General features: G+C 35.3%; 1 protein-coding gene across 1 annotated transcript in view; it reads left to right on the forward strand.

Annotated features, from left to right (window-relative positions):
• The window catches only part of LOC117660839 (uncharacterized), an 89119-nt gene that overhangs the window by 61661 nt on the left and 959 nt on the right, over positions 1–26499 (forward strand). The window contains exons 31-47 of the mRNA XM_034409135.3: positions 803–956; positions 2730–2825; positions 3070–3210; positions 3914–4116; positions 5289–5427; positions 8253–8373; positions 9347–9456; positions 10159–10308; positions 10455–10508; positions 10647–10814; positions 11699–11851; positions 13356–13490; positions 14852–15004; positions 16524–16733; positions 17896–18016; positions 24346–24405; positions 26173–26288. Coding sequence (XP_034265026.2) covers positions 803–956; positions 2730–2825; positions 3070–3210; positions 3914–4116; positions 5289–5427; positions 8253–8373; positions 9347–9456; positions 10159–10308; positions 10455–10508; positions 10647–10814; positions 11699–11851; positions 13356–13490; positions 14852–15004; positions 16524–16733; positions 17896–18016; positions 24346–24405; positions 26173–26288 — 2284 coding nt within the window. The remainder of the gene's footprint in view (positions 1–802; positions 957–2729; positions 2826–3069; positions 3211–3913; positions 4117–5288; positions 5428–8252; positions 8374–9346; positions 9457–10158; positions 10309–10454; positions 10509–10646; positions 10815–11698; positions 11852–13355; positions 13491–14851; positions 15005–16523; positions 16734–17895; positions 18017–24345; positions 24406–26172; positions 26289–26499) is intronic.

A 26499-nucleotide genomic window follows, 5' to 3' on the forward strand; every position in this document is an offset into this window, starting at 1 on the left:
AATAAATAAATAAATAGAACATCAGAGGTATTTTCTTTTAAGATGTTTGCACACAGTGTGTGTGTGTGTGTATTTTAGGATTAGATATTTTTGAATAGTAAAATAAGAAACAAGGAATTAAATAATATTAAATAAGGAATTTTAAAAGATGTAAATAAAATCTATTCAAATGAATTTTTGTTTTGTTTCCTTCTAGAAGCTATAAAAAGTATTTTATTTCTACATTTTGTGGAAAGCTATAAATACAATATGAAATAAACAGCACTGATTGTTGTGGAACCTTTTTAGTTTATTAAACCTGTACACTATTTATAAAATGCATTTAAGATCACATATGAAGAGTAAGTCTGCGCGTCTCTTCAATGGTGAAGTGTGTAAGTTGTGAATGTTCATGGGAAACGTATTGTATAAACTGGAGTAAAAGGACAGAAGAATAAGAAATTCCAAATTGGTTTCATTGAGGTCCAAGAGCATAATTATATTACCAGCTGAAATTAACATTCCTTCTCCATGGGAATAACAGGAAGTAGTGTGTTTTTAATGAGAAAAGCCATTTTGACCACCTTCAGCATCCTGGTAGGTAGGTAGGGGTTCAGAGATAAAACAATGGGAAATGTTAGACCACTTTTCAGGCAGATGTTGTCACAGTAACTTAAAATGTATTGTACAATGTTTAAGCGGAATAAATTGGAAATTGGATTTGTCTTTTCAGTATTTATTTTAAAAATGTATATGGCCACCCATCTTAAGCAATTCTGGGTAACTCACAATAACAATAAATATTTTTCCAACAACCCTTCAGGGAAGCATTTTTATCATCTGGAAATGTTTCTGCATATCAGAGTATTACTGACAACATTTACCACGCGTTGCCTCCCATGAGTAATGCAGTTTTTGGAAGTGCATTTGCTTCTCAACTCCAAATCCCACAGCTATTAGATCCACATGGCCAGAGAGTGAGTAAAATGGCTTTTTCAAGATATATTTCCTTTAACTTCTGAAACATCTTTCAGCAACATTTATCTCTCATCTATTCTCCAAAGAATTCTGTTCAGCATTTAACAATTAAAAACAGCTGAAGTGCTTTGCTTCTCATCTGTACCAAAGGTATATATAGAAGGTACAAATACGGATAGTGTGTGTGTTAAAATGAAAAAGTTCAAGCAAATGTCTACTGGAGTGGACTAGCGTATCTTTCTGACCTACTTTTTCACAGTCTGAAAGGTATTGTAATTAGCAATTTCTGGTTTTACCAGTAATGATAGAATTCATAATTTTAGCAGAGGACTATACAAATCTGTGGAGAGCAGCTTTTGAACCAAAACGTTTGACTGCCCTCATGGCAGTCAATAGGTTTCTTTCTATGATAGCTCTGTACTTCTGGGGAGCTCGTTTCAGCATTTTCCTGTAATAAAAAAATGTGGTCTTCACCATTGTAATGTGGATGGTGGTAAAACTTCAACTCACACATATGGCTTTTCTGATTCTCTCTGTGTGTGTCTGTGTGTCTTCAAGTCAGTGTTGACTTATGGTGACTGCCCAGACAAGTTCGTGCAGTTTTCTTGGAAGATTTCAGAAGTAGTTTTAGTGCTCCTGGTGCTCTCTGAGCTTGTTTTCTTGCAGATGTTTCCTTACTCAACTACCAGTAATATCGAGTTACCTAACTACATTACCTAATTGGTAATGAAACCTGTGCAAGAAAATAACCAAGCTCAGAGAGCACTAAGGACTCCAGGGTTGTACCTTAGCTACAAATACTCTATTCCAGAAGTGGTTTTTCCATTGCTTGCTTCCTAGGGCTGAGAAAGAAAAACTGGCTCAAGGCCACCCAACTGGCTTTGTGCCTAAGATGGGACTAAAACTTTCCCCATTTGTAGCCTACTGCCTTAACCACTACATCACATTGGCTCTGTACATAAGTCTTTAACTCATTTTGTTTCTAAGCCAAGAACCTCTCTTGACAATGTAAGAGACTTTATGCAAGGTCTCCTCCTCATGTTCATATCAATTTTCCTCTAGTATTTATTTATTTATTTATTTATTTATTTATTTATTTATTTATTTATTTATTTATTTATTTATTTAACCACCCATCTTACCACAAGGTAACTCTGGATGGTTGAACCCTTGAATTTTTCTTTGCCCACCACAGCAAGCAGACTTTTGTGACATTCCATAGGGACCTTCTTGCTCCATCGTGCTTGGAAGAGCAGAGCTTGGCCTTTTGCCACAGCAAGGATGTTAAGTACTTGTCCAAGTGTTCACAGGATACTCTGAGTCCTGGAAGGTTGAGGATTTTCTGTCAGGTTGGGAATGGGTATCTCTTTCCATTCATGGAGAACCAGCTATGAATTTAATAACTTTCTAGTGCATTTCCAGCTAGCTGAAGCTCAGTTGCTCAGGGTAAAAAAAACATTATTCTCTTGAATATTATTAATAGCACTCACATGATGAGAAAAAGACAATGCAAGGAGACTTTTAAAATGATAGTGACTGAAGATGAAGAGCAAATGTGACAAATTATGCCCATGTAGGGGTTTTCACTGTGATGATAAAGGGGTGAAGTGTCTACAGAGATTTTTCCTGGAATTTTACTGTTCCTCTTTTTCCTAGCACAGTTCACTGAGCAATGCACACTTCTTCAATTAAACTGGACTTAAAGATACTAGAGGTAATATACATGTGCCTGGGGCTTAATATTAGAGCTCTACAATTATCGCTTTCTTTAGGCATTAATGCTGTTTCCCTGGAGGACATTCTTAGCAAAAGGAGGTCTATTTCCTGACACCATAAGCAACCTAAATCCCATCAATTCCAGTATGCAGGTATGAGACTTTTGTTCCTTAGTAATCTTATATTTCTTTATGTTTCCGACACTATGCAGATGACTACAGAAATTAAAACACATTTATTGCATCTAAAACAAATCTATTATATTGCTATATCTGAATTAAACAACTTGGTACCATATAATCGTATTTCATGCCCTACTGTGACTTCTTAGATGAATCAATGATTCATCTTTCATTAAAATCCAATCAAGTTCTGAATTCATTTCATCTTTTCTAGTTATGTCTATGTGGTCTGAGCACTGAGGATCAAAAAGTAGCTCACGGAGAGCTGATTGGGATAGAGTTTATAATGGAAGATGTTCTCTGGAATTCTGAAATTCTGATTGACCACCAAGAAGTGCAAAAACCATTCAGAAAGGTAAAACAGGTGGAATTGTGCACAAATCTTGTTCTGTTTGGGGCTGACCACATTTGCATTTAGCACTAAATAAAGAACTTTAACACTACAATTTTTTTTTATTTCTTGCATTAATTACATGATAAAATTGTTCCAAGTTCCAGAAAAATTACGTGTGGCGACTTTTGCTAGAAGGTATCAATCATATAACTGAATGCCAGTATATCTTTAAATGCCTTGACTTTTTTTTTTAAAAAAAAATCTGAACTACCATGTCAGGCTAGAGACTAGTAGATCAGTGATCAGTAACAGGACAATTTTTATATAATAAGAATAACTGAGAGTTACTTGGTGCTCTCTGAGCTTGGTTGTTTTCTTGCATTACCCAACTAGGTAACATCAACAGTGCTAGTCTTTTCTGCAAGAAAACAACCAAGCTCAGTGACCACCAAGGACCCTCCATTTCAACTCTGAACTACAAATATTCTCCTTTATTGATATAAGAATAACTGTATGAAAAGTTTACAATTGTTAATTCACACAATGTATATTTTGGTTTCTTTTGACACTGAGTATTAATGTGGACTGACATAAGTTAGCTGTAGACTTGAATCATTCATTCAGTTTTTTGAATTTGTTACATTGGCAAAAATGTGCTTTTGCAGTTCTGTTAAAATCTCTTTCTAAAAAATGATCTTGTATTTTTCAATCATTGTTTCATCAGGTTTCAGCAACATCAACATCTGAAGCAAAAGGAAAAGCTTTAACAGCACCCCCTGATACAATGACCTCATATGCCTTGCAGAGATCATATCTGATACAATGGAAGCAGCTGGAAATGTTAAAGGCAGAATGGGGAAGACTTAAATTGAAAGTTGAAGATATCAACACAGTTCCTCTGTATAAGCAGTTTTCTGAACTGTATGAGTAAGTTACATCCTAATGTAAAACTATTTTTAATTTAGAGATTCAGTGATATTAAATCTCAGTAGTGCAGATTATAAAATAAAACATTATTTATATTTCATTTTCCTGTTTTCCTTGTTACATTAAATTTAATTGTAAAACAATATAAATTTAACAACAGTATGCATCTAAATAAGGATAAAGAAAAATTGATTTACTTTTCTTTCTTGAACTTCTATGTTAAATAAAAATCAGAATATACCCAATCATGTATTTAATCTGTTACACTTGCCCCAATCTTGGGAATGAGGAAATATTACTGGCTGTGAGTCTAATTGAAAAGATTCCTAAACTGCATCCCATTGTTTTCACAACTTTATGAGGTAAGTAAACAAGGAAGTGATTTGATTGACTTCATTCGTAAATGTTTATGGCAACTTTGCTAAGTTATCTAACAATTGTGATTTGTAGGCCGATGCACTTGAAGGGGCCTGGTGAAATCTACCCACTGTTTATAGGGAATAAAGCCAGTAGGCTTCTGGGCGCAATTCAAGGTCCTGGTCATCAGCTATTAAGTCCTCCATAGCATCTCTCTGTTGTTTCTACCCACCCAGAGTTGATACACTTCAGATCTCTTCCATAAATAGCTGCCATCTTCTGGGATTAAGAAAGCATGGTCTCTCTTGCACACTAACCTGCCCTCTGGGACTCCATCACCCCTAGATACAAATGATGTCTATTCTCCTGGGGTCCCAGAAAGCTTTTAAAACCTGGTCTGTTCCAGCTCTGACATTAATGATGTATCTTTAGGGGCCCTCTCATATTAGTATGGTTTATTGTTCTGCTTGTTTTAGTCTTGGCTGCCTGTTTATATGTATTTAATTATTTTTTATTGTTTTCTGAATTTTGTTAGCTACCCAGAGTCTAGTGGAATGGATGGTTACAACCCTTTACAGGGTTAAACTGTCGGTTCTTGGTGGCCCAGTGAAGTTTTACTTTTACTTCCATTGCTTTAGTCACTTGTCACCAAATGGAATTAGCGAAATGGAAATATTTTCATTATTAGTGGCACCATTTTTCAAATATCAATATGAACAGAAGATATTTGTAAATATTGCTATCATTTGAAGTCACCAAAAAGTTATTTAACAAAAGAACCCATGTATGGAGATATATCTTTGCATTTTTTTTAGAGCTGAAATCTTTCATGCTGCAATGAGATCCATAGCCAGACATTGGGGTATAGAGGATGAGTTTGAAGAATATGGCACCATCCAACCATGTTCACTCTTCCCTAAAGAAGTTTCAAAAATTGATGTAATAACACACCAGGTAAAATAGATATGACAGAGCAAAATAAGAGATTGGTGTTTGTTCATTAAAACATATATATCAACGATATTTCCTCTAACAAATTAGAAGGCGTCTATCTCTAGCCAGATTTTATTTGAGTTTCCTTATGAATAGATAACAATGATTGTGTTACAATTAATATTTTATATTGTTATGTTCTCTTTCCATATTTCCATTTTAATTTAATTGAAATCTTGTGAGGCAGGTTAAATAGAGATAGCATCTATGATCATCCAGTAAATTTCATGACTAACTAAGCTATGCATCAGTTCTTTTTTAGGAAGGCAAGTCAATTTTACAAGTGGCAGATAAAATAAAATTTTATTAAAGAAAAATTAAATTTCTTTCTTTTAAAACTTTAAATAGAAACAAATTAGAGCTGTTCAAACAGCAACAAATAAGAAAAACACAGATGAAAATATTCTATGCAGCTACAAGATAACATTGGTTGCTAGAAATGACATGATCTCTGCTAGAATCTCAAAGGAGATATTATTATAATAGCTGATAATATTATGAGTCACAAGATATTGTGAAGGAGATGTCTGTCTTTTGAACATGAGTAAGATATAATTCAAAGGTGACAAAATTCAGTTTAACTTGCTCAGAACAGTAAAGAACAGGGATTTAACAGAACACTGTAAACAGAAACCAAGACTGGAAAAAAATATGTGGCTAGAATAATTTTATTTATTTCTACAGAAATAGAACCCGCTTGAAACAAATGTTTCTCTGCTTCATCTTGGTTTTTGGAGGTTCTAATATGTTAATATTGGAATATATGCTGCACAGATAGAAGAGATCCTATTCTTAATCAGCAACTCTATGGCTTTTCCCAAGTTTGCATTTGATTTAAAAGGACCACAGGATCTATCTCCAGCAGAAATGGCTGGGAGTATCTACCTTTATTTAAATGACAGCCATCTATAATTGTGTACATGTGTACTGAACATCTGTCCAGGCAGGTTGTACGCTGACATGCAGGCCAAATGCATTGCCGACAGATACCATTATAATTTCTACATGTATTCTTGCTTCATTATTTAGTGTTATTTTCCATAATAAAAATAACTTATTAATATATTGTATTTGGAGAGGATTTTTTAAAATAAATCTTGCAACTTCGTAACAAATGTATTTCTTTGATTTCTATTCTGCCTTCTTACCCTGGAGAGTGTATATAAAAACTAAAACAGACATATGCTGTTGGTCCGCTTCACCTGATATTGCCTGGCAGCCCTGTGACCATAATCTTCCCACCAACATATGGGAGTCTTTGTGCTTTTCCTGTTGCCAGGAAACAGAAAAAAAAAGTTTGTCAAAGGCAGCTATGTCAATCAGTTGTAGAAAAACCAATAAACGTCCTCATGGATTCTTAAAGATTAGCAGGTCTGTTATGAAATAAGATTTGGTTGACAAATTTTATTTCATCAAGTATGTAAAATGAGGAAGTAAGTGAAAATTGCCATCTTAATGACTGTGGAAACCTGAGACCATTTTTTTTTTTGCCAGAAAGCTGGTGGGGAGGAATTATAACAGGCTACTTCAGGAACTCTGTTACAGTTATCAGAACAAAACACTCAGTTGGGTAACCTTGGGCCAGTCACTCATTTATAGCCCTATGAAGAAGGCAATGGCAAACCACTTCCAAAAATCTTGCCAAGAAAACTCAGGGATCAGTCCAGGCCATGACTCAAAATATAACTATACAAATGAAACAAACAAAGCATCAGGAACAAAAATATTATTTGTTTGAAAACTTAGTTTCATATATATGTGTGTAAGTTTTTTTTTTGTTGTTGATTGCCTTTAAAACAACCTCCTCCTGTTTTGTGAATGTGAAGAAAGTACCTGCTAGCTATAATTTTTACAAATGTTTCCATTAATAATAAATCAACCTTACTATTAAAAATGCTGTGATTCATTTGATTATTTTTAGATGACTAGTTTTTTTTAATGGTTTTTAACTTCACAGTATTAATCAAACATTTGTGGATAAAAGTTGGAGTAGTCCTTGAAAAACCCTCACTTTAAATTTTTATATTTTTTAAAAAAGTTTTTCACTTTATACTAGACAAACAAACATACAATACATAATCAGTCATTCAGTGAATCATCTGAATGAATCTTTTGTGTCTTCTTCTTACTTCTCCAATGTTTATCATATCTCAATATTTTCATTACATTTATTATAACATTTCTCCCACATTTTTTACTTTTAATACATTTATCTATCTTCTCTTCACTCATTTCATTACATTTCCCTATATATATATCTTCTCTAGCCAATAATAAAATTGCCCCATATCTTATAATATTCTGATTCCTCCCTTTCTTTAATTGTCAAAGTTAATCTATTCATTTCTTCACAATCCAATATTTTCTTAATTACTTCTCCCTCTGTAGGGATTTTCTCTGCTTTCCATCTTTGCGCAAATACTATCCTCGCTGCAGTTATTATATATATAATCACATAAGTGTTTACTAATTTTCTCTGGTAAGATACCCAATAGGAACAGCTCAGGTTTTAAATCTATATGTTGTTGTAGCATTTCTTCTAACCATGTTTTAATTTTCATCCAATAATTTCTCGCTTCTGGACATGTCCACCACATATTTTTATTTTTAGATGACTAGTTTTTTAAATGGTTTTTAATTTAACAGTATTAGTCAAACATTCATGGATAAAAGTTGGAGTAATCCTTGCAAAACCCTCACTTTAAATTTTAAAGTACTCACAGTACTCTCTGAATCAGTTTAGTTGCTCTTGATAAAAGAAAAAAAAATCTGCTTTTTTTTTCTAGTTTCAAAAACTTTTGGAAAATTTAGAAGTACATATGATCCATGATGTACAAAAGAAAATTAACAAAGAAATAACACTGGTTTTATCTGAAAAAGCAAGAGAAGAAAGGCACCTCCCCACAGGTAATAACTGAAAATGCTTCAAATTCAGGACAGATCTTTAGGTGTCTTGTTAACAATGTGGACTAAGCATATGCTAGGAGATTCCTGGGAGCCATCATACTCAACAGACAATTAATTCATTTTTAGTACAGGTAGTCCGTGATTTACGACCATAATTGAGCCCAAAATTTCTGTTGCTAAGTGAGATGGTTAAGGGAGTTTTGCTCCATTTTATGAACTTTCTTGCTACAGTTAAGTGAATAACTACAGTTGTTAAGTTAGTGACACGGTTATTAAGCAAATCTGTTTCCCCATTAACTTTACTTGTCAGAAGGTCACAAAAGATGTTCACACGATACTGCAACCGTCATAAATATGAACCAGTTGCCAAGTATCCGAATTTTGATCATGTGAACATAGGAATGCTGCAATGGTCGCAGTGTGAAAAATCGTCATAAGTCACTTTTTTCAGTCTGAAAAAAATTAGTCTAAATGAATGATTGTAAGTCGAGGACTAATTTTTACTTTGAGTCAACAAACACTGAGCAATTATACTTCTTGTTTCCTAATGAATTTTCCTTTCCCTTGTTGGATTTGGCAGTGGAGGGTTTATGCATATCTAACTATGCACATAGACCTGGCTGACACCTTTTATAAGAAACATCCATTAATTTAAGAACAAGTTTTGCTTTATGAAACAAAGACAATAGGTAAAAGAAAGGAAGAAAAAAAATAACATGGTATGTGTGGAAGTTAACTTGAATGAAAACTTTTTTCCCCAACAATAATTGTAGCACTTGGAGTAAGGATACAGTAACAATTTTCTTTGGGGTTTCATTTCTTTGGGTTCCTTATGCAAAATCCTTGCCTTCCTTATGAGTATTCAACTTTTTAAAAAGCAGTCATAGCATTGCATATACAGTAGCATTTAGCAGTGGTCCATATTTCATGAATCTGAATATTGCTGATGTATCTCTTTTGTTCACTCTTGCAGAACTCTGGAAGCATCACAGCATGCAAGAAATGTTCTTTGTCACAAGGCCTGAAATAGTTGAATCATTTATACAGAGGCTAATGGAAGATCATCAAGAAATTAATGCAGAGGTACGTATATTACACCAGCTTCAACTAGTAGAGGTTCTCAAGCATTTTGTTTCAGATTTACCTTCTCATGTCTCTGAATTAAAATCATCATGTTAGATGCAGATGGTAGATCTTGGGATTTTATATATGCAGTACATCTAAGGGGTGGGTTCTACTTACCTTTGCTACTGGTTTGCAATGGGGCCGCGCGCTTGCTTGCTTTGCTCGCGCGTGCGCTTCTGCGCATGTGCAGAAGCGTTTTGATTACGTTGGGGTTGGTGGGTGGAGCCTCCCGCCGGTTTTACTACAGGTTCTATAGAACTGGTGCGAACCAGGGGTAACCCACCACTGGTACATCTTCTTCACTATCAATGAACTGTGGAGGAAGCACTAGGAGAAACCAAATTTGCCTATGTGGCCTAACACTGTTTTTTGCCTAACTGTGTTTGCCTAACACTGAGAGTCAGTTTGGTCTAGTGGTTAAAGCACCTGGCTAGAAACCAAAAGACCGATTTTAGCTCCATCTTGAAAGTCAGCTGTATGATTTTGGACCAGTCACTGCCTTTCAACCCAACTCACTTTACAGAATTGTTGTTGTGGGGAAAATAGAAGGCGGAAGGAGTATTATGTCAGATTGTTGCATTCAGTTATTTATAAAGTAATAACAATGAGATAAAAATCTTTTAAAAACCAATTTATTTTCTGATTTTATTTAATTTCCAGATTACCTTTCAAAGGGACCACTTTAAAAAATGCCTTACCTCTCTAGCTTGTGATGTCATGGCCAGAGAACGTAGCAACTTTGAAACCTACTCCATGTTCTATGAAAATCTGCTCCGTTGGCAACATCAGCTACTATATCAAAAAGAACAGGTATTCTCCTGCTACTGGTTCTATAACAGGAAAAGGGGGAAGTGATTCTTCATTTCTTTGAACAAAATAATGTCCTGAACATGGAGAAAAGGTATCAATTTCTGAAAGGCCAAATTAGTTAAAAGTACATTTTCATTCTGTTTCAGGAAGTGCATGTCATAGAAGACAACACAGGAGCTGTTGAAATGGATCTGAGTCAAGTTAGTGGCTGTGACTTTTGTGCTTTTATTCAGGGAGGTGTATGAATGCCTCCTGGTGTCCTTATACTCTAAAGACTTATTTTGAAAGATTACATTTACAAATAAAATTGTAAATCATTGCTTCTACCTCTTTTATAGATAGCTAGACTGAGTCATGAGATGATTCTGGAAATAACTGCTTTGCGAGCCAAAGTTACTGATCTGCAAAAAGAAGAACACAATATCAAAGAAAAGATAAGAAAAGAAGTTCAAGAGGATTATGAAGCATTGGTACAAAATATATTTTTGGTGTGTCTGCAAATAAAAGTAGGTACAAGAGATACAGAGGGATGTAAAATCAAGTAGATTATTCCAATGCTTTTTCAGAAAAGTGTTGAAATTTAGTACAATATTTTATGCTTTTTCAAGAATAAGTGCTAAATTCCAAAGATCAGGTCCTGTGTAGACAAGATAAGACAGCAGAGCAATATGCCATGTTTATTCTGTCCATGTTTTCCTTACTTCTGGAATTATTTAACTTCCTTGCTACTTTATTTTAGTGGAACTTCACCATTGAAAAGATCAATTGTTTGCTCGTTGTTTTCAGATTACCATAGTGAAGGATGATACCAGTTAGCAAAAGAAAAAAAAAAGCAAAATGTAATTCCTCCACATACTATGTCACTGGTCTTGTTTTAATTCATTACATTTTATTTCTTCTCAGAGCTCAGTGTATAGAATGTCAGTACATGAAGGAAAAACAAACAGTCCCAATGTGCTTTTTTTCAAGAGACACCTGGACTTTTTTGAAGTCCAGGCAACAGTTGCCTGGACTTCAAGAGGTAAGTCCAGTTGCCTCTTGAAAAAAGCACCTTTGGGACAACCATGACCTGGATGACTGAGAATCTCCATAGACATAAAAACAAACAGAAATGTCAAATTTGGTTTTTATTTAATGGAAGGCTGGCTTCAAAAAGCTTTTTCCAGAAATGAATTAGTTTCATTTTCTCATGTTGCCTTTGATTACTAGGTAGGGATTAGGAGAAATGTCTAGGTTGCTGGCCAGTGTTTATTTTACAAATAATAATGTTAAAGATGGGGAGATTTTATTTTTGTGTTTCCAGATTTTAAAAATCTTACAGAATTGTTTTCTTAAAATTCATTTATTTGAAAAGAGGCATTCAGAGTTTGACTTTGCGTTATGGCTGCAGGGGAAAGTAGATGAATATCGTCTAAGCATGAACAAACAAATGTCAGAAATCATCAGTGAAGTGAGAAAAGAGGGTGTGGAGAAAATTATTAATCTGAAGAAAAAGTTTGGCTCTACAAAGGATAACAGTGCGCTTGAAGAACATTTGGCTCAGGTAGCCCTTTAGTTTGCTTAATGCTTAGGAATAAAAGAAACAAATCATGACCTAGGGTCAAAAAAAACCAAGCTGAGAATTGCAATTTGATATACATACATTAGAGACATCCCTCTGACAGCTATTAGAGCTAACAAAACAAAGCATGTAGACATGAAATTTTTTGTATTCTGACATTGAATAAGGATTATGCAAATTTCTATGGCTTTTTCTTTTGAATCGTTACCAGATATTGTCTGACTCTCATTCATTAAAATAATGTGTTACGAATTAGAATATATCTGGTCTGAATTTCACATCTTTTTGAGATTGATACTGATATTTAGGTTTAGAGACCAGAAAAGCTGAGCTAATTTGAATTGCACCTCTGCCTGAGGTAGCCTTCTTTTTTCTCAGTCTAAGTTCCTTTCACATCAGCTATTTTGGGGAGAAGATCAAGAATCTGATGAATTTAATGCTAAACAAAATGTATTCATTAGCATTTTTTATTAATTTTTATGGACCGGTATATACAAATATTATGTGATGAAGACAAAGGTTATTGAAAAAAGGTGTTATTGGGGATAAAAATGTATTTCTTTTATAATTGTTTAAATGTAGAAAATCTTCCTGTTTTCCATATAAATATGAATTTAACAGTAAAAAAAAATTGCTTGAGATAAATTTTACGCTGGTTCTTGCTCATTGCATAATTTACAGAATCACCAGAAGCACAATCCTACGGAGTACAATGAACATTACTCCCAGATTAAATGTCTAGAATTTCAGTCTGAGATGCTTTATGAATGAACTTTTCACATTATTAATTTTATCAGAAAACAAAACCTCTGAAAAATATATACTCTATATCAGGAATGGAAGAAAGAGATGATATTGCAGGTTTTATTCAGAACCAAAAATCTGATGACTGATTCTATACATATCTCATTGCGAGCAGTTATAATGCAAAAGAGAATATGCTAGGGTCTGTGGTGGAATTCAGCCAGTTTGCACCACTTCGGGAAAACCAGTTGTTAATTTTCTGAGCAGTTTGGCAAACTGGTTGTTGGAACAAATCATTAGGGCAGAGAACCGGTTGTTAAATTACTTGAATCCCACCACTGGCTAGGGTCTACTTTTTTTTTTTTTTAATTTGATTTATATGCCGCCCTTCTCTGGAGACTCAGGGCGGCTTACAATGTGTTAAGCAATAGCCTTCATACTTTTGTATATTTATACAAAGTCATCTTATTGCCCCCATAATCTTAATCTGTAATCTTAATCGTAATCTGTAAATTTAATCGTAAGCTGAACTATTGCTCTGGGTATTTTTGAATAGCCATAGAATTTTTTTGTATTATGGAGAGAGATTATATGACATATAATTTAACATGTCTTTCTTTAAGTTTCTGTTTTGTATTCATATCTCTTTCCTCACTAGAACAGAGACTGATGCTTATTGTTAAAAGGTTGTTGCAAGGATTTTGGTGAGAGAATGCTAATAGAAAGAACCTATGCTCTTTAGCAGGGGAAGTTGCAGGAACTACGGGATGAAAACAGTGAATTGGAGAAGTTGTTATGCAAACTGAAGGTCTTAAAGTTCTGGAAAGAAACAATGCAAAAAGCACAATTTTTGACAACATTGCAAGAAGTAGAGAAGGTGAGATTCCCTTAAAAAAGCTACTGGCTTTTTAATAAAAGTATAATAAATAAACATGTAAATTGTGACTTTTTAAAAAAAAAATAGCATAAATTGGGATTGGACAGGTCTTCAGGGCAGAATATATGTTTTGCTTATATGTGTGCTCGCTTCTACACAAAGATATCAGCTTTTGAAAATAACACATGCATTAATTAGAGGAGTACGTAGCCCTGCAGGACAAATGTGCACGCCCTATGTCCCAAAATTGTGTTGCTGAGATTTAATGAATGCTTGTTTTAAATTAAAAATAGGATTGAAATTACTTTCCACTCTGAATCACCCTAAAAATAGTCCATTTTTCTCATTTTTATGCTAGTTATGGCTTGGTCCAACTTTTTAAAGGATGGGAATAGAAACAAGAAGTGTTCCGTTATAGAATGACCTCATTACATGATCAATTAAAGTCCTGAACCTGGCAGATAGTTGAAATCTGATTTGTGGCCTCCAGCCTCTCAAATATTGCCCATACCTACACTGAAGGATCACTGAGAAAGGCAGAGGTTTTAGGGTCATTTTCTTTCTGTCATACACCTCCAGACTGTTGCTTCCCCCAGTTATTAGCATTTGATTTTAGCAAGAAAGGAAATGAAATGTTGTCTGTCTGCCTCCTGCCAGTTCTGCAGCAGACAATTTTTAATGTTTACACCAGGAGTGGAAAATTATCTATTGCCAAGCATCCAGCTGCAGGCAGCTGACAGGTGGGTGATGGGGAAAAAGAGAAGAGCTCCTATGGAGTGAAATCAGCCACCACTGTCCCCAAAAGTACTTTAAGGTGCCTCATGGGCTTGTTGTACAGAAAAATAGTATGGTGCCTTGAGTTGGCAAATGAGACCTGCAATATCAATCAATCGTCCACAAGCAACTGAGTGCTTAGTTCACCATAGTCTCATAAATCTAAACAGTTTATTTAACTGTAGTTGTAGAAAGAATAACTTCTCTCACATTAAGAGATGTTCTGCCAGTTTAAGATGGCTGTGGACATGATTATTTAAACTAGAGGAAGGCCACATTGAATGGTTGGGGCTAATACTTTTTATTTCAGAAGAGGTGAAATAAAGCAGCAGTGTAGGCAGCACTGATGTTGTGAAAATTAAGAGTCAGAATTGAAAGAAGTAGAGATTTTTTGATGTTTGTTTGGTATTAAGCTTTAAAAGATCTACAGTAGACAAAAAAAAACATGGGGACCTCTTCACACATCGAAAAGGAGACAAAGTTAAACACATCATGAAGGAGACAAAGTTAACAACCTTATAAATAATTCAGCCTCTCTGAGAGTTGATTCTCTATCTTAGATCTTGCTGAATCCTTTGCCTTTGCAGGAGGCTGTTCAGAATAAAAAAGAGTGCTTGCAATCCCAGATGAAGTCGGAAGAAGAGGCCATTTTATTTAATCATCAGTTGAGAGCTATAAGGAAAGTCTTGGCAGAATCTCAGACTGAAAATAAAAAGCTGAAGCAACAACTAGAGAAACAGGTATCTGCCTAAGCTCATCATATACCATGTAGCCAACAAAATCCTCTTCTTTTATTATTTTTACTGAATTCAATAACATCACCCTCATTTTTAAACTATGTGTTTCCGTATTTCATTTTTTTTATAAAACTTTAACAAGAATCTGTGTATTTCTTCCTCCTACCAAAATGTAACCATTAATTCACTTCAATCTGTTTAAAACGTACAAATGGAATCAACATAAGCATTGCTTGCAAATATCTATCACTCTTGAATCAAAATATATTTTCACATTAACTCTTCAAAATGTAAAAATATTTTTTCTATCTCTTAGTAATCATCTGGATGATACATTTAGAAATGCTCTTAATAATTAAAATGGGTATTATGCTGGGGATAAGAGTCTAATTTAATAACTTCTGGATAGTGTATAAAACCTATTTATTTTCCTATATCCTTTGGAACTTCATATTTGGCCTTACAGTTGACTTAAATCCAGTTTATTTATACCCAGAATATTAAAGTATACAATTTTTATAAATTTAGATACTGATTATAGAAATTTATTTCTTCTTCTTCTTGTGACACATCCATCGTTGGACATTGGGGATCATGTTGGCAATCCTATTTTTGTCAACAGCCACATGAAAAAGTGCTGATGAGATTTGTCCAAACCGGTCCCTTAGGTTTTGAAGCCATGAAGTTTTTCTTCTGCCTGGACCTCATTTGCCTTTAATCTTTCCCTGGAGGATTAAGTGAAGGATGCTGTATTTTTATTTATTTATTTATAGAAATTATAAATAAATTATAGAATTTATATTTATAAATGTATAGAAATTTATTTAATAACAAAAATACAGTATATAGACCAGCACAATAATACTGGACTTCAAGATTATTTTAAGTGCTAACTATAAGGTCCCATTCAAAATGGGACCAGCTCCAAGAATCTTAGAAAAAGAGACATGGGAAGTACTCCCATCTAAAATTTTGTTTGTTAATGTGACATTATAGAGTAATATCACTCAGGATTCACTTTTTAAGGAAACAAATCATTTCTTACAGCAATATGCAAGTTTTAAAGGACATATATTACATAAATTATTCAAAGCAAAATATTGTCAGACAAGGTATTTTTCTTATCCAGATGTATTTTAATTCCTAGAGTGCCTCTCATTAAAAACAAGCCAAGTCTCTGGAAAGCAATCTGACATTAAAATCTAAATCTAAATGGCTGTTGTAATAGAATGATATGTGTGAGACAAATTACTTTACATTTTACTCCTAAAGATTATAAAAATGAAAAATTTAATTTCTTGCTATTTTTTAAAGATGGAATGAAATAATTTTTGCTTCCTGCAGTCAATTTTAATCACTTTTTTATTTGAATATTCTATGCAGCATTGCAAAACATATATTTTGATAAAAATATTGTCTCTGTATATAGTTTAGTCTATATTAATAAATTTATTTAATTCAGTTTCTTTTCTCCTGAGATTAAACACAGTATTATACTAATCTTGTTAATATTTTCATATAGGAATACTTACTTCAGGAAGCAGAACGTAAGATTAATCAAGAATTTTGTAAAAGACAGCAATTAGATTTGATTAAGACAGCAAACTTGGACAAAATGTTAGAAAACCTTGGGGAGAGAGAAGTGAAGTTATTGAACCTGACAGAAGAATCGGAAAAATCCTCTAAAACAAGACATTTCCAGGAAGCAAAGATGAAGAAAGAAATTCAACAAGTAAGGTTATAAATATTTTAGTGAGTTACCAAAGGATGTATTTTTGTACATGCTTTGAAATCTTCTTGCCAACATGAGTAAAAACAAAGTCATGCACCAGAATGTATATCTGAATTTTAAAATGCAGTAATAGACAAAGTTGATTCAGATTTTTTTTACATTTTTTGTTGCACCTTTATCATTTTTATAAAAAAAAAATCAAGGCAGCAAACATACTTAATACTCCTCCTTTCTCCTATTTTTCCTGCAACAACCTCGTGAGGTGAGTTGGGCAGAGAGAGAGAAAGTGACTGACCCAATCATCCAGCTGGTTTTTCATGCCTAAGGTGGGAGAAAAACTTATTTACTGGTTCCTGGCTTGATGCCTTAACCACTAGAGTAGACCCATGCAAAACGGCTTCCACCTTTGGCTTCCACTTACCTTCAGATCTCTTTTTGCCTGGCAGAATAAGAGCACCATTATTTTGTAGCTAATATATTTTATTGCTGCCCTATGGTTTTTTGATTTTCTGTAGTCATCTGTTCTAAATTGCTAGGCTTGTTCTGATGCTAGTATAATTGATACGGAATATATATGCCATCCTTGCTATAGGGCAATTAATTTGGCTGTTTGTAGTAGTTGAGCACAGTTGTGGTTAATTTTTATTCATTTTCTGAGTCTTTCCAAACTGGCACAGGGAAGTCTGGAAGATTGTCACTTCGTATTACTGTTGCTTTCTTCTGCCAGAAAAAAATAAAAAAACAAAATTCCAGGAGCGTGATTAGCATTGGCTCCATCATGGGTAGTCCTAGGGAGCCTAATTTACTGTCAATCCCTTTCTGCCTCTGTGGTTGAACAGCCACTGGGGAGAGGGTGAAAAATAAAAAGGAAACAAAGTCTTGTTTTCACAAGGCTCTCTCGCATGTAGCTCTGTCTTGGAAGCAGGAAAGTACAATTAATACCAACATAAGCTTCATTTGACCACATGGAATTGCTTTGTTCTCAAACAGTCCTATGGCTGTTTCATGCTAAATTTAATCCCTTCTGGTTCAGCTGTCAATATTAATTGAACTAAGGTTAAAAGCATTTCCTTTCCTTTATGCACTCAGTGTTTTAAGTATGGATCATAATATGAATTTGGGATTATTTATAAACATATATATATATATATACCTATTTTAGATAAGAAGCCAGCTGACCCAGGAACGCAATTTAAAACTGAATGCTTTCCAAAAGATACATGAGCTGCAGTGTCAACGTTATGACTCAGAAGCTGCAATTTCCCAGAAATGTTCCCCTGCAGGTATAAATGTAGTTTGAAAGATAATTGGTTGCAATTATATTTTAGTTCCATTGCACGGCTATTATTCCAAACAAAAACAAAATCAGAAGTAAGAATCTGTGGCCTTGGAAAGGCAGGGAAGGTGAAAGCAATTAAATAAAATCAGGCCTTTGACTAAGAATTATGTCAGTATGTCTCATTTGCCAACATACTCAGATCTACTCACCAATTAATTTCAGTGAGCCAAAAGCCATGGAGAAAAATAGTAACAATGGCATAGGATACAATTCAAACAAATTACCATATCATCCTCAGAACCATCAATTTTGAATGAAAAGGTGAGAGGAGGAGATTCTCTCACTCTTGGTTTTGCTAACTAATGCTAATGTCCTTTATTGTTGAAATTAATCTAAAACGGACCTTGAAAATATTTATTGAATAGCTTCAGTATGAGAGCTACCCATTATCCAAAGTCAGTATGTTAACACACTGCTGCTGAAAACTAGACACTTCTTGTAGCCCTCAGTCAGTTCACATTTGATATATGTGCTGAAATAGCAGGATCTTTTTCTTTTCTATTAACTAGGCATCCCAATTTCCTTTCTGTTGCAGTAGTTTTTTTGTATTATTTTCAGTCAATAATTTGTAATTTGTACTGTGTTTTCCCGAAAATAAGACATGTCCAGATAAACCCAATCGGGCTTTTCAGCACATGCGATAATATAAGCCACCCCCGCAGAATAAGCCCTCCTACCAACTACTTACACGCATGCACAGTTGGTCCCGCCGCCTTTAGGGATGCAATTTGGGGGTGGCAAGTGGGGTGGGCGAGAAGTGGGACGCAGGTCTTACCTTTCAAGCTCCATCGCTTTCCTCGCCGTTGTGTCTAGGGAAACACACTGTAAAAGAAAACTTAAAGAAGTTTGATTGAACTTGCAAGGTTTTCTTTTACAGCGCGTTTCCCTGGACACAACGGCAAGAAATGCAACGGAGCTGGAAAGGCAAGACGCATGTCCCGCTTCTCACCCGCCCCACCTGCCACCCCAATTGCATCCCTAAAGGGGGCGGGTGGCTAAGCTAGGGGCAGGAGCCCCGTCATGCCTGGTGAGGGGGAAGGCAAAGAGATGGCAAGGGGAACGTCTCGTTCCATGTGTCTTGCTTTTCCTCCGCCCCACCTGCCACCCTTCTCGATAAAGAGATAGCGGGGAAGGGAAGCAACTGTTGCCATTGGGGTGGGGTGGGACATGTTGGGCCGCTTGGCCAGCGTGAAGAACAGGGAGGGGAGGTGATGGCAGCGACGGGACATCCAGTCCCACGCTCGCCGGCCCTTGCACCCCCAAAATAAGCCCCCTGATAATAAGGCCAAGCCCTTTGGGGGGGGGGTGTCAAAAGAAAATAAGACCCTGTCTTATTTTCGGGGAAACACAGTAGCTCAGGACTGAAAATATATCAGGATTTATATTGTGATAAGGGCAGCAAAGCATACTTCTCTGCCCTTACTGCATCTACAGTTAACTACCTATTGGCCCTATTTCAGGTAATCAGGTCCCTTTGGGGTAAGGAGGAGCTGGGAAGCCCTTTCAAGACTGCTGTGAGTTGTTCAACTTTGCTCAGAGTTGGACTCTGCTTGGGCAGATCCTTTGGAAATAACCAAGACACATTTGAGTCCTGTAATCTGGGAGGAACTTGAGCTGGTTGATCCTAAAGAAGTGAACAGGGTTTCCATGGTTGTGAGCTCAGCCACCTGTGGTCTGGATCTATGCCCCTTTTGGCTGATTTAAGGTGTCCTCAGAAGTGCCATATGTTTGGTTCCAAATGGTGGTTAATACATGTGGGAGGGGTTGGCACAATCTGCCTTGAAGGAGGCACAGATGTGCCCCATACTTGGACCAATCATGTTAGACAATGTTCATCCAGATGTTTTTAGTGAAGGTGGTTGGGAGGGTGGTTGCAACTCAGTTTCAGAGGGCCCTGGGGGAAGTGATTTATATGGACCTTTTCAGTTTGGGTTTAGACTAAAAAAGATATTGGTTATGGTTCTGTTGACTTTTTTTATACAAGTTTTATTAATTTTTTTCTTTCATCATACATATTTTATGAACATGACCGGGTCACATCTTATATATAATCATAGTTATAATGTATTTTAATCTTCCCATTTTTTTCAATATTCATCTCTTTTGTATAATCCTTTATCACAAATTAGTCATTTTTCACCATATCTTATTATTTCAACTTCTGCTGTGTTGTTCTCTTTCCATAATTCTTTATCATTTTCAATTTTACTTACAGATAAGATCATTTTATACCTTATATTTCTCCTCAGTTTCAATTATTCCAGTTATTTACTATCTTTCTTCATTTCTGAAGTATGTCTCTAATTCCTTTTTCCCAATCATTAGTATTTGAGTATTCATCTTAATTTACATTATCAAAATTAATAATGTTGTTAAAGTACTTATTTTCACATTTCCATCTGCTGAGATTTATCACAAACAAGTTCTATTCATTCTTCTTTACAATAATTGCTTTCATGATTTCAACATTGTTATTCTCTTTACAATTGACATTTTAAATATTCATCTTAATTTACATTGTTATCAAAATTAATGTTATTAAATTACTTATTTTCACATTTCTATCTGCTGAGATTTAATATAAACAAATTCTATTCAGAATTTGTTTAGTCAATTTTCACCATATCTTATTTCAACTTCTGCCATATTATTCTCTTTACATACTTCTTTATCATTTCATATTCAATGCTTTCACCTATATAACATCACAGTATATCCTATAATTCTTCTCTCTTACCAATACAATAACAATTTAAATTCAAGACTATCAAAATTGCTATTATTGTTATATTGTCTACTTTCCCATTCCCATTCATTAATCTACATTAATATTTACTAATATTTACCCCATAATCATTCATCTTTAACCATCATCTCTCAATCTTTTCCCATTTTCTAATAGTTTTTTGATTAACCCTTTTTCTCACTCAATTCTTTTTTTTCTTTTTATATATGTTACATTTCATCTTCTGGATTCCTTTTATCTTTTTGGTTGTACTTTTTGAGCATCCTTCACCAAGACTTTCCCTTGTCTTTCCCAGGTATTTCCCTTTTTCCCTTTTAACTGTTTCTTTTTTAGGGGGAATTTTCCCTCTTTCCTCTCTACTCTTTTTACATTCCCAAAAATTTCTATAATATTATCTATCTGATTTTTATTTTTTAATATTTTCTCTTCAACACTGTTAACTTCTTGCTTCTCGTTTATAATTCCCTCTCCAAACTCTTCACTTTTTTTTCTATAACTTTGTTAATTTTCTATTTCTTTTTTGCCTAATAAAGATTCACATATACTTTTAAACATCAAAATTAACTCTTCATATATCTGCAACTCTGTTTTGTAGCAATATAAAATTATTAAAACCTCCCCAATTGTATCTCTTTTCAGTTAGCCAAAATTTAAAGTTTATTTAATTTTCTTATATCTCTTCTTCTTTTTCTTCGATTATTCGTTCTTCAAATTTAAAATAATCTCAATTATTAATTGTCCAAATTCAGCAACATCAAATCCAATTAAAAGGCTATCTTCCAGGAGAGAAGGAAATGAAACAAAATCTCAGATGTAAAATACAGTCACTCCTTAAATGTTCTCAGTGTCCAAATTATCTTCTATATGGCCAAGATCGAGTCTTCCAGCTGCCATTTCTTCTGTTTTGTCTATTTAAGTAGACTATTACAGTACTTATTTTTCCCTCCAGCAGATGCTACTCTCCATTTCTATTCCATTACAAAATAGTCTGTTAAGTCCAATTAATTATCAAAATATCCAGAAATTTTTAAAATCCTCATCTAAGTTGTTTTTTTTTCTGAAAATCACTTTTTTCCCCTTTTGAAATATTTTGCTTTTCCCAATTCTCCAGATCTAAAACTCTTTCTTAGGCTTTTTGTATTACAGTCCCCCACTTTTTCTTTTTTCCGCGTGTGTGTCCCCCCCCCAAATGCCAGATAGCCGCTAGTCCAAGCTCAGGAATTTCTTTTAAGACTCCAATTTCAATTTTTTCTCAGTATAAATTGGCAATTATCTCACCCAGTTCTAACACTCTGTCCAAACGCCGCTCCAGCTCAATTCTTAGGTCCGGTTGTCCCAGCTTCTAGGTGGCCACCATACGATGGCTGCCGTGCCGGCTTTAGGAGAGCTGTTTCTGTTCCAACGAGGAAATTGCCAATTCCTTGCGATCCACGAAACGCCTCATTTCTTCACCATCCCTGCAAGACGGCTATGGCTCGAAAGCCTCCCGGCAGCAGTTCATCTGGCTGGGTTTTGTGCGGCTCATCAGAGCCTGCTATTTTCCAGTCCGTTCCCACTGCGACGTCAACCGGAAGTCTCATGGTTCTGTTGACTTTTGATGGGCTTGGGACAGGAGTGGTGCAACCATCCTCACTGTCCTAGAACTGTAAATGGCTTCTAATACAATTGTATCTTTCTAGATTGCCTTTGGGGATTGGGAGCAGGAGCCATTATTTTGCCATTGCCAGGATGAGTCAAAATCGGTTCCAGCCCATCCAGTTCCCCACAATCTCCAAACAAACAGCACTGCAACAGCATTGCCTATGTAGCTTGGCGTGATGTATCAACAGCCTCCCAGGATTTGGTGATGTGTCATTTAATTCCAGACAGGGTTGTACTCCTCAAACCGAGCTTGTAATTTGAGGTTCTTGTGGATTCTCTACTCCTACTTATGGAATAGGTGGCAGCAGCAGTACCTAGATCAATTGTTGTTGTTCCAACAATTGTGAACTTTTCTGGACTAGGAGGCTGTGCTTATAGTCAACTCCTCTTTGGAGTACCAGAGTAAGTATACACTGTACATGGGGCTGCCCTTGAGCACTACCCAAAAGCTACAACTGTTTTCGGATGCAGTACATGCAGTGTTGGGCACTCCCAAGTTTGCTCATGTTATAGCCCTGTTGTATGAGTCACATTTTGGCTCCCATTTTCCTTCTGGGTACAGTAGAAGGTGCTGTTTATCACCATAAAACCTTACATGCCATGGGAATATGTGGTGCTCTCTGAGCTTAATTGTTTTCTTGCCAACATCTCATTACCCAGCTAAGTAACATCATTCCTGCATTATCCATCAGTGGTAAAGAAACATCTGCAAAAAAAAAAAAAAAAAAAAAAAAGGCTCCAAGCACCAAGGATCCCACAGTTCAAACGGTGAACTACAGATATTCTTTTTATCAATGGGAGTGCCTCTCACTGAGATATCTGTCTGTTCCACCATATTGAAGGGGTAGGTATACTCCAGGTCCTCTCTCTGAAATGTTGCTATCTAGTGTCTTTTCTGTGGAACATCTTCCACTTGCTATCTAGTGTCTTCCCTATCTTGTGGAACATCTTCCCTCTGGCAATCTGGGAGCCACCCACCCTTTTAACCTTCCAAAGGGCCATCAACCCTAACCTTATTGTGTGCTCAGGTGCTGGGATAGTGACGGGAGCTTGCAGATGGTTATAGGAGCATCCTAGGAGGATGTTTCATGCATGGGATGTTTATGCTTTTAATGTTTTTTTAGTTTTGTTGTGAGTCACCCAGAATTATCTTCTGACAGGAACCATAAAATCGTTTACATAATTATAAATGAATGCTTCAAAATATAGATCCAGGTAATTTGATCCATGAAACACATGCATGCATTTAAACCTGCATCATATAACTAATTAAACCTCCATCAGTAATGAAGCATTACCTAAATCCACGCCATATAGGAATCATCCCTGTGAACACCTTCTTTGTACCAGTTCTTAATTGCTCAAATAACACAACTATTATCTACTTGTACAACTGGGAAGAAACGTTTTAAAAAACCATTACAGGGGATTTACTTGCTGAAGCCTGGATGAACTCTTGGCTCTGTTTACATGCACAAATGCTTAAAGTTAGGACTCCAGTGCTTGACAATATCATACTGATAAAACAGCAGCTGCATTATAGCATATCTCTATTCGGAAATACTGTTATTGAGTTGTAAGAAAAGCTAAGATAGTATGAGCAGTTGAGTATGGTGTGAGAATTTAATTATATCCACTTATTTAGATATATAGTAGTATTGCATACAGCATCAAAAACAGTCGGAAGACTCCATTTTAATGTTAACTAAATTTGAAATCTGATTAATCATAATCTAAACATGACTTCCTGAGCTCCTGAAAACAAAATACAAGTCTAACAAAAAGTGATGCATCCAGATCTGTTAAAAATGTAGACGTTTTGATACTTTATTTTTATTTTTCATAGTTTATTTTTCATTTCATCTTATTTATGTTCTTGCTTTCAGTTGCAAGAAGGTCTGCTAATCTTTCACACATTACTAAAAGCAAACATTACTATTTTCCAGGTAAGAACTAAGCTATCAACATCATTTTTCATTTTAACTTTAGCGTACTATCTTGGAAAGCTGTAAGGAAAAATATGTAAACCTGTAGGCTCCCTATACCAAGTAGTTATTAGTATATAAAAACAAATAAAGTTCATGGATGGTATGTTTTTATAAACAGTGAGAATTTATTACTATATCATTGCCATCGTAATGTTTACAATGCCCTGAGTTGAGCTTGACCTCTGGAGATTACATGGATATATGGCTGTGTTATGATGACAGTAGACCAAGAGGCAAAAGTATTAAAGTGGTTTGTGCCTGTCATCATCCAGGATGTTTTTTAATCTCTCTGGTCAAACCTACTAGATTGCTCTGACAGCAACAACTACATCCTGGTAAGAATGTAATTTAAAGGATAACCTAGCTAACTTGGACTAATGTCAAAAAAGCTAATGGTATGGGATACTATCAAGAATGCCCTGGGCCTGGAAATTGGGGAAAAAATATTCAGAATATTGCCAAGATATCAAATGCATTCTGTTCAGATTGCTTTAAAGTTCATTCACACACTTCAATTGTCATCCACACCAGCAATGGAAACATTCTAATGAATAAGCATCTTTTCTATGTAGAGCTGTGAATGGGATATATTAACAAAGAATACAATGTAGCATTGTGTACCTGTGCACACCAATATTCCAGAAATTGTTCCAAGCTCTAAGATTAACTGTACAAATTAATCAAAGCCTAGAATGTACTGCTGGTCTTCTGTAATGACCTCATTGCATTTTGTGCTTTGTTTACATTGTTAGAAGTAGAGGTACACCAAATGGAATTTTTAAAGTACAAAATTTCACAAAATGTCTTGCATCAAATGAAACTGACAGATTATTTTGGAAGTACTCTGAGCTTTTGACAGAGATTAATGAGTTTAAAACACCTCCAAAAATGCTGAAAACCACAGGATGTTTGTAAATGATGTATTTTCAAGAAATGATATGCAGTCGCTTCGATGTGACCTAGAAGAGGTGCTTGGAAATTATTTAGAGCCCAAATGCAGTATCTGTTCAACTGGGGAGAGGCTGTAACATTACCATTTAACAGTAACAGTAGAGCAGAACATGCAAAGATTGTCCAAAACAGGTGGTAGATTCTCATTTCAAACCAACCGTAATAGGTGCTATCACACTATAGCAGGTGTGTCAAACTCTCATGGCCTGCAGGCCGGATGTGTCATGTGCTGGCATGCCCACCCCGAGTTTAGTGAAGGGGAAAAAAGTCCCAATAAGTCACATGACAACAACGTGACAACATGAGTTTGACATCCCTGCAGTACAGTGACTTTCAAAGGGGGAGAAAAAGGGATTGGTTCCAACCTTGAAAATAAACACATCTGCTTCTAGTATCTATCAGAACGATGGCTGTAGGCTTTTTAGTTGACTAGTCTCATTGACGAGAACAGATGTGAACTACGTCTCTTTTCTGCAATCTCACTCAGTTGCCCTCTACAATTGTCAGGCAAATTGCTATTAAGAAGGCTATGCAAATAAAAAAGAAGTTATAGATTTGCCTGGGGGAAAAAAATCACCTTTTTTTCGTATGTGATGCTATCCCTATGCCCAGTGTGAGAAAGTATTTTGCGTTTTTGTTATATTTTATAGGGATTTGCCTAACAGAAGGTAAGAAGCTATCATTGACTTTTTTGCCGGGAGGGGGAGGAGGAGAGGTTTGTTTTTGGATGGACAACTATATAACATTATATTATATACTGCATTTATATTTCAGGTTCTTCTTCATGCAGTCAGAATGCAGAATTGCCAACATTCATATTAACCAAGGATTCCACTCAGAATCTTTTGACAGCCAAAACCAAGTTAGAGAAGATTCCTAGACCAAAAACAGTGAGTAGTGAAAAGTTAATGAAAACATCAGACAACAAGTAAAGTTATCCAGTCGAGAGCAACAAGTTTATTAATTTGAATGCTATTTTTTAAAAGAATTTCACTATGAAAGAATAACAATGGTTATTCTTGCATGTGTATACACCTCAGATATGCAGTGGGGTTTTCCTCTGCTCTGCTTCCCCAGATTATGCCGCTACAAAAAATAGCC

This window comes from Pantherophis guttatus, chromosome 1 (assembly GCF_059756535.1).
Source record: "Pantherophis guttatus breed Tessera chromosome 1, ASM5975653v1, whole genome shotgun sequence".
Classification (NCBI taxonomy): Eukaryota; Metazoa; Chordata; class Lepidosauria; order Squamata; family Colubridae; genus Pantherophis; species Pantherophis guttatus.